This window comes from Loa loa, assembly GCF_000183805.2.
Source record: "Loa loa unplaced genomic scaffold supercont3.95, whole genome shotgun sequence".
Lineage (NCBI taxonomy): Eukaryota > Metazoa > Nematoda > Chromadorea > Rhabditida > Onchocercidae > Loa > Loa loa.
The window spans coordinates 59,558-67,340 of NW_018108275.1; the positions used below are offsets into that span (position 1 = coordinate 59,558).

Consider the following 7,783-nt stretch of genomic DNA (forward strand, 5'->3'; position numbering starts at 1 on the left):
CTCTTTTTCAAATTAATTTGGTTGGATATAAACTTGTTCAGTTTCAGCGATATTTTTACAAAAATTTGGTGATTATTTTAACAGGAATCAATGATGTCTTTGCAATATCTAACGTGAAAGAATCTTATTGTAAACAGACGACGACTCATTCTATCCGTTATCTTTTTAATCCGTAATCTGTGGTCAGTCAATCATTTCAGGGTATCTTGATTAGATTTATGATTAAACGCTCTGTTTTGTTTGCATTAGCAGCTCTGATATCCCGGAAATTCTTGACACGTTGCTCATCGTTCATGGCAAAAAGTTCGGTGCAATCATCAGTAACATCTTTTTGGGTAACCGTTGAACCGCTAGCTGTTACATGGACCAAAGGATGTCTGGCTGCTGCTGGATGTGACGATTCCAGGTTAAGCTTATCTGAATGGAACTTAGTTAGCGATGAAAGGATTTCATCCAGTTGGTCTATACGCGAACTTTTCGTGAGCTTTTATTTGGTTTCAATTAAATCAAATATCATCTTTTAAATAATACTTTTAAATTTAAATAAATCGCTATAGTTGTTGTACCGATTTTGGTGCTCAAATCTTTTGTAATCAATTCACATTTCGAAATAGAGTGGAATAGTACTTAATTTAGGATTCTTCACATACATTTGTAAGTTATTGGAACAAAGGAAGACCTGCAGACATAACGTTCAATTATGAGGTAGTAGGCTCCGATCCAATTTATGGATTCTCTAGAACTTGCGATTTTACACGAGCAGTTCATGCTTTTGATGATAAGGTTCGTTTCAGTGATCCTTATTCTGTTTATCCACTCAATATCTTACTTATTACTTTACTTGCTCTTCTATTTAACATGAATTTTCCAGTGGAAATTAGCATCTCAATCAGCAGGACAAGCAATCACATCAACAACACTTTCTTTGCAACAGTTTGATAAAGTAACTTTAAATTTGACCGGTAAATGTTTTAATACAACTATAATGATACAAAAGTATGAATCTAATTGTCCCTGGTGCTCTTGTGGCGAAGGATATGCAATTGTTGACCAGGTAATCACTACCATTTTATAAACTTCACTTTTTATCTATTATATACTCATCAATATCGCCTTCTAATTTATTTTACACTTACCACTTCTTTATCTTAGTCTCATCACATATTGTGATTCTTATACCTTTAATTTAGCAATCTGTTCCACTTTTAGTTGTCGGAATCTGAATCACGTGAATTTCTGCATCACCTGAACAGTTCATCAGAAACGTTGGTTGATATAGGCCTAATGACACTATCAGCAATTGCGGTTGCAACGTCCGCTGCATTTTCTTGCGTGCTAATTGCATATCTTCGCGAAAGACGATCTAATTTCGAGAGAAGCGTTGCAAAGTGCAACATAAAGTGTAGCAACAATAATTTAACAATATACCGAGGGTACCAAACTCCCTCACATATGAAACAACTAACCAATATTGAAATTATTGGGTAGATTAGATGATTTGATCGTGTATGCTATAAAATTATATATTGGTAAATTACTGGGATGCATGTGTATTGTACCGGAAGTGGTAAAGAAATATTTTGAAACAAAATTATTGCTTAGCTAAAGGATCCAAAATTTTCTCAGACCTAATTCTTTCAATATTCTTTGCTCTGCAAAATTTAATTACTTCCGACATCAGGCCATATAAACAGGAAAAGTTTTCGATTTTATTTAGTTTCCTTTTTTCGAAAAAAAAGATTTTTGCTTTTTATTTTTTTTGATGCTTAAACATTCCAATAATTGTTGGCTTTAAGCGTAAATGCTTTACTTTTGTAAAGCGCCCAAAAATTATTCCCCCATTATCCAACCCAACCTTTTGTTTGCTTTAATCCTATTAAAATTTGGTGATTTGCAAACAATCCATGCTCATACTGAATTATCAATCAATTTAAGAATCAGTCGGAATCTAAATAGTTAGAAAAACTCCGTCAACCAATTGCAAACAGCATTTAAATAAATGCTTTAACACATATATTTCTACATACTGCTTACTTATGCATTTATAAAAGATTCAAGATCTCTCAAAACTTTTGAAAATTCGGAAGAAAAAAAAATGAAACGTCAGACTTTGAAACTGCTGGAACTTTGCCACTAAGCTTTTAACTAAAGTATCTTAATTCATCTGTTATTTTGAAATTTGGAAAACCTGTCATTAGAGAGATGTCAAACTTGATGTCAATTATGGGAAAGTGTATCATTGTCATTCTGGAAACTTTACCCTCTTTTAATATTATATTGATGTAGAAAAATACTAATAGACTTCCATACTTTCCCATAAATTAACTCTTACCCATAATTACAAGGAAGTAACTTATCGACAAGTAACTCTTACATAAAAGCGATTATGAATTAATAATTTTTGAGAAGGAAGACATAACTTTTTTGAATAAACAGCACTTACTTTTATAATTTTTACAAGTAAGGAATGTTTTGGGTATCAGTTAATGCATGATTATACCACACTAATGTCATATCAAATAGAAAACAGTCAAAAAGTCACCGGAAATAATAATTCAGAATATCGAATTGGAACCAACGACTGGAACATGGAATAAGCGCTACTTGATAGAGCACATACGTATTACTAGCCTATTAATATGTCATCTATTTATAAGGGTAATTTAAAAGTGTAGTTAGCCTATTTTTAAGTAGTATTTTGAAGTCAAGTCTTCATTTGAAAAAAATTTACGATGTTAATATGCAATGCAAACAAAATGTTTGGCTTGGAAGAGACGAAGAGTTGAAAGTCAATGGTTATTTCGATGTATGATTGTATAAAATCGAAAAGAATATGTCAGAATTTCTATTTCAGTATTAATGTGACATATTATCAACTGTGACAGTTAAAAATCTTCATATTTTTTGCTGTTTTATATATTCTAAAAAAAAATCTTATAGCAAAAAAATGCCAAAACTTTGGAAATAAATCTCGAACACTTCAGATCTTCTAGTATTTTTTGAGATCCAATTTAATGTTTCTCTAACGATAGGCTTCTCTTTCTTACCCGATCTTAAGGACTTCTCACAACTTCATCCTTCTACATTTGATTTATCAAAACTTTCTTCTGCGTATTGGAATATTTTCAAAACACTTACTGATTTCTCAGTAACAAACAGAAAATTCCTCCAACAAAAGGAAGCGAATTCCTGTTAGTGTTTTTATACGTCGTTGTATTGCTTCCCTTACTGTTATCAAATTTCCAACCGGAAATTGGTTTTGTACTGAATCAGCACACTGAGAAATATATCTTCCATTCTTAAGTGTTGATAATCTTGTTTCCATGGAATAAAACGCATTGAACGAGCACAAGCGCAAATTATGTCATAATCAAACAGCTAAAACACCGATATGATCCAGGGCGGATTTATAATAAACATTTTCTTCAAATCAAAATGCACATGCACATTTATCCACCAATGTTTGGTATTTCTCTTCTATTACCGACTGAAATGAAATTCAACCAAATCTTGCGTGTCTGTGTATGTGTATCTGTATATATATATGTGTATGTGTGTGTGTGTGTGTGTGTGTGTGTGTGTGTATGTGTGTGTGTGTGTGTGTTGTATTTACAGGTGTGTCAAAACGTTATGCTGAATTTTACTGGAAATATAGAAATCAATGAAAATTTTTTATTTGTATTACTTAGCACTTGGCTAGTTATTTGTTAAACCTATAATAATATCATGTTCCAAGATGAAACGAGAATGATGGGACATAGGAGTCATGAGAATATGCTGCAATGACAAGGTCATTGAGTTACTCCTTTTATCCAAAGACACCTTGTCTTACTCCCTTCGTGTATTAGCCAAAGAATGGAAGATCGATCATTTACATACTTCTTCTGTTTGTTTTATTTGTAAACGATACATATGTCCTTCTTCTATTTGCTATGTAAACTTGTGAAAAGGGTAGTAAGATTAGGAGATTTGATTTCATCCTCGTAAAGTCGGCAGTCTTCGAAAATTTGCTTTTTATCAGGAAAACCAAAGATTAATCAATATATCATGAAAAGCGAAATTTCAAAAAACATCACCAATAAAAATTTTTTCTACATTTGGAAATATTTAGTGAGATCTAAAAATAACTACTGTAATGTATAGTAAGATAAAAGAGAAGGAATGTAATTGTAGCGTAGAAATTGAATAAAGTTAGCTATGAATTAACAATTGGACAATGTTAGCCATGAATTAACTAATCTACTAATCCATTTAAGGTAAACGGGAACAATAAGGGACAAGAAATATGTCCTTGAAAGGACATCAACAAAAAGGTCTATTTTTCTTCTTTCGAACTCCTTTTTACGGGTAAATGGGCAGTGATTATCGTTGAACAGATGACGCAATGTACTTATCATATTATACATTCAATTTAGTCATGCGAAATTGCATTTGTCAAAATATAACAGGACAAATTAACATCTGCATTTTGACTTTCGCTAGAATTAGAAGGGGAAACAAAAAAAAAAGAAAGAAAAAATTACGAATGATTCTCACTTCTAAAAAACTACACTCTCTCTCTCTCTCTTAAATGTTATAACTGAGGTAAGAGAATTCATTTGTCATCACTTTTCCATGTCTCGATAACCCTGCTTAGTCCATTAGATATTCAAATTACTATCTAATATTGCAAAATTGGAAGCTGGAAGTTCTTTCATTTTTATTTATTCCTTATTTCCTAAGCAGTTTCGAAATCTTTTTCGGATTAATTCATCGCTTCACAGAACTCTTACACTTTCATCAATGAGCCCAAATAATTAGATGCAATTCCAATGCAATACGAAAAATTCATAGTAATGTCAGGAAGTAAATTGAAAATTTTGAAATTTATAATTGCAACTGAGATGGATAGAATGATTTTGAAGTGAAGCGTTTCTTTGGTAAAATATTTCGCAAGGATTAGCTTTAAGAAGCTGAAGTGTCCAACGACAGATGGATGTTACTTGTACTGTTCAACAATACAAGTTTATCCAGGTTTCACTAAAGACTCTCTTTTTTCTAACTCCAACCCTGTGTGTTACCTGTTCACATAAAAAAAAAAATAGGCTGGTTAAGCAGCTTCTTCAATTCTTCATTTTGATAACAGGATGATACAAAGATAAACATCATTTGATTATCATTGCCGTTCTTCTTTTATGGATATATTCTTTTCTAACTCTTCCCACTAACCCAATAAACTTTCTAATTTACAAATGAACATTCAATTAGTTGAATCTCTCTAACTCTTACTAATTACTCAAAGTTTTCCATTACTTATACTAATGAAGCAAAGGTCAGATAAGGAACAAAATGTGATCTTCTTGGAATTTCCTTTTATTTAGTATAAATTTCACAAAAAATGATAAAGAGATGTAGACGGATGCGCAAATAATTAGTTTTGTGATTGTAGATCCAAAAGAGAAAGGTTAATCCTTTTTCAGTTACATATTACTGTGGATGATTTACAGTCTTAATTAATTACACTTAATTATATGTTTAAGACCAATATTTATCTCAACGAAGTATGGATAACTTGTGTCGCATTTTATTTTAATCTTGTTAAAAAGAAGTCTTTTTGAACAAAAGTTAGATTTACCCATTAAAAACACTTTGCACATGTCGTCTAAAATTTCTATCCTGAAAATAAGCACTTAATGGGATAGAAGGTCACCAATTCAACTTATCTTCACTATAATAACGGAGATGATGTCTTTTGTCACTTTATAGTGAATTCTTTCAAAGTCTTCGAAACTATGATAGCTGAAACTATTGAAGTTACTACTGAATTTTAACTATAGTTCAAAGAAATCTCTTAATTCTAATTGCTTAATTTTGTTAAAGCTGTCTGCAAGTACAGGTATCAATGAATGAAATATACCATTAATTAGTTTCTTATTATTTTCTCATACACAGATTGAAAGATTTAGTATGTCAGAGATAATGAGTTTGAAAAATGTGGAATTGAAAAAGACTGGCGATGAGTGAGAAAGTTGACTAGAATTATCTACAGATCGGATGGGTTGATGGTTGAAGTGGTTCTCCTCTTGTGTCATAATCAATATCACTTATCACTTATCTCACTTCTCGTCCTCCTGTAAAAATAAATGTTGATTTCGTTGGTCTTCACAAGATCAAACATCTAGCTATCTCTTCCCTGTTATGAATCTTGTATGTGAAACTTCATAACTACAGAGAATGTTGCAGAAGCATTCTATGATTTCCGATAAGTACTGGTACTAAGGCATCAAAATTGTTGTTTCATCACTATATAATCGCAAGAAATCGCTTTTCGATATCTTTGCATTTTAATATATTTTATTATTCACTAGCTTTTCATTACAAGAATAATTTCTTGTTCATTTATCGATAGCTTTCAATTCACATTTTAAGTTGTTAATACTTGAAGTTTTTGAAATTAAAATTTTAGGCTGCTTTTGTACATCATTCTGATTGTTTTGAGTTGAATGGAAATAATTTTTCGACAAAAGCTTTGGATTGGTGATGAGAATCTGTCTTGGTGGTCCTAAAATCAAATTGTTTTTCGTAATAAACGGTAATTTGTTCCCCTTTATCATTATTGTTTACAAATTCTCGATAGATTACTCATTGTTAAGTATCAATACATTTTAAATTGTATCTCTTCTATACATTCTAACAAAATTTTCTAAATTTTTATTTCAATTATCTTTACTAAAACTGTTATGAATTTTTTGTGAACAGGTAACAGATAGGGTTGGAGAGAGTGCAACACCCATCTGTCGTAACATCCATCGATGAAAAGTTTGAAATAGAAAACGGATAAACTACATTTCAATATTTGCAGCACTGTTAACAAATAACAGGATAAATTTTTGCCGTTTTGTCTTTCTTTATTTTCTGGAAAATTCGATATTTGAAATTTGATATTTTTTATTTCGATAAGGATAAGATTTTCGGATAAGATTTTTTTAAGGATAAGATTTTTTTTAAAAATTAAATCACTTAATAGAGTTGTCGCAGTTTTATAAAGAGCTTTCCTAAACTGGAGATAGAAGTTTTTTTGACCCACTTCCTTCATAAATACAAAAGAATCATTGAACGAGTAAATTACAGCATGCCTTGAAATTATGAAAAGATTTAAAATATTACAAATTGGAAAACCCCTCATAGATTAGAAGAGGAAAACAATTATCATTTCGTTTGATAAAACAAATAGGAAGACAAAGTTCTGAGAAAGTACTTTTCTGATCGGAGACGATGATAAATTAATTGACTTAGATCAAGGAATAAGCGTGCTTCATCCATCCTATAAAAGAAACAAATGACAAGTGCAGCTGGTCATTCTGGTTCTGTCTGGTTTACGCTTTTGTCCATTTATTGCTTCGTGTTCTACCTAGACTCATTAAAATCTAAATCAAATACAAGCTGATACAATTCAAGAATTTTATTTTTTTGGGACAATTTCAAATTGTCAGTAATTAATTAAATTTTGTTCGGGATTCTAGAACTGTCAGACCAAATTACCTTGCTTATTTGATAGATGGATTTAAGTGCTAGTAAAATGGAATAGTCAAGTAGCAGACATTCAAGTATCACTCCTTTTCTTGAACTATTCATTTGAATTCACCTTTTAATTTTTTGAAGAATATGAAGAACAAGTTTTTAATGTATACCAAAAATGAATTTGTTGGATTTACTCTTCAATAGAATTGTTCCCAGCGAATGGGTAATGTTCACGGTATGAATATTAAAATACCAATTTAAAAAAATGGACCGAATTACTAAA

At 31.1% G+C, this 7,783-nt stretch overlaps 2 protein-coding genes across 2 annotated transcripts; one reads left to right on the plus strand and one right to left on the minus strand.

The window, feature by feature from the left end:
* Nucleotides 1-218: 218 nt before the first annotated feature.
* On the plus strand, nucleotides 219-1,488 carry LOAG_02015 (hypothetical protein; the record flags this gene model as incomplete). Its single annotated transcript, XM_003137553.1, has 4 exons — nucleotides 219-479; nucleotides 637-783; nucleotides 872-1,054; nucleotides 1,210-1,488. The coding sequence occupies 4 exons, from the start codon at nucleotides 219-221 to the stop codon at nucleotides 1,486-1,488; spliced, it is 870 nt and encodes a 289-aa protein (XP_003137601.1).
* A 4,886-nt stretch (nucleotides 1,489-6,374) lies between these two features.
* Nucleotides 6,375-7,302, minus strand: LOAG_02016 (hypothetical protein; the record flags this gene model as incomplete). The annotated part of the gene is made up of 3 exons (XM_003137554.1): nucleotides 6,375-6,541; nucleotides 7,000-7,115; nucleotides 7,238-7,302. The coding sequence occupies 3 exons, from the start codon at nucleotides 7,300-7,302 to the stop codon at nucleotides 6,375-6,377; spliced, it is 348 nt and encodes a 115-aa protein (XP_003137602.1).
* Between the last annotated feature and the right edge of the window lie 481 nt (nucleotides 7,303-7,783).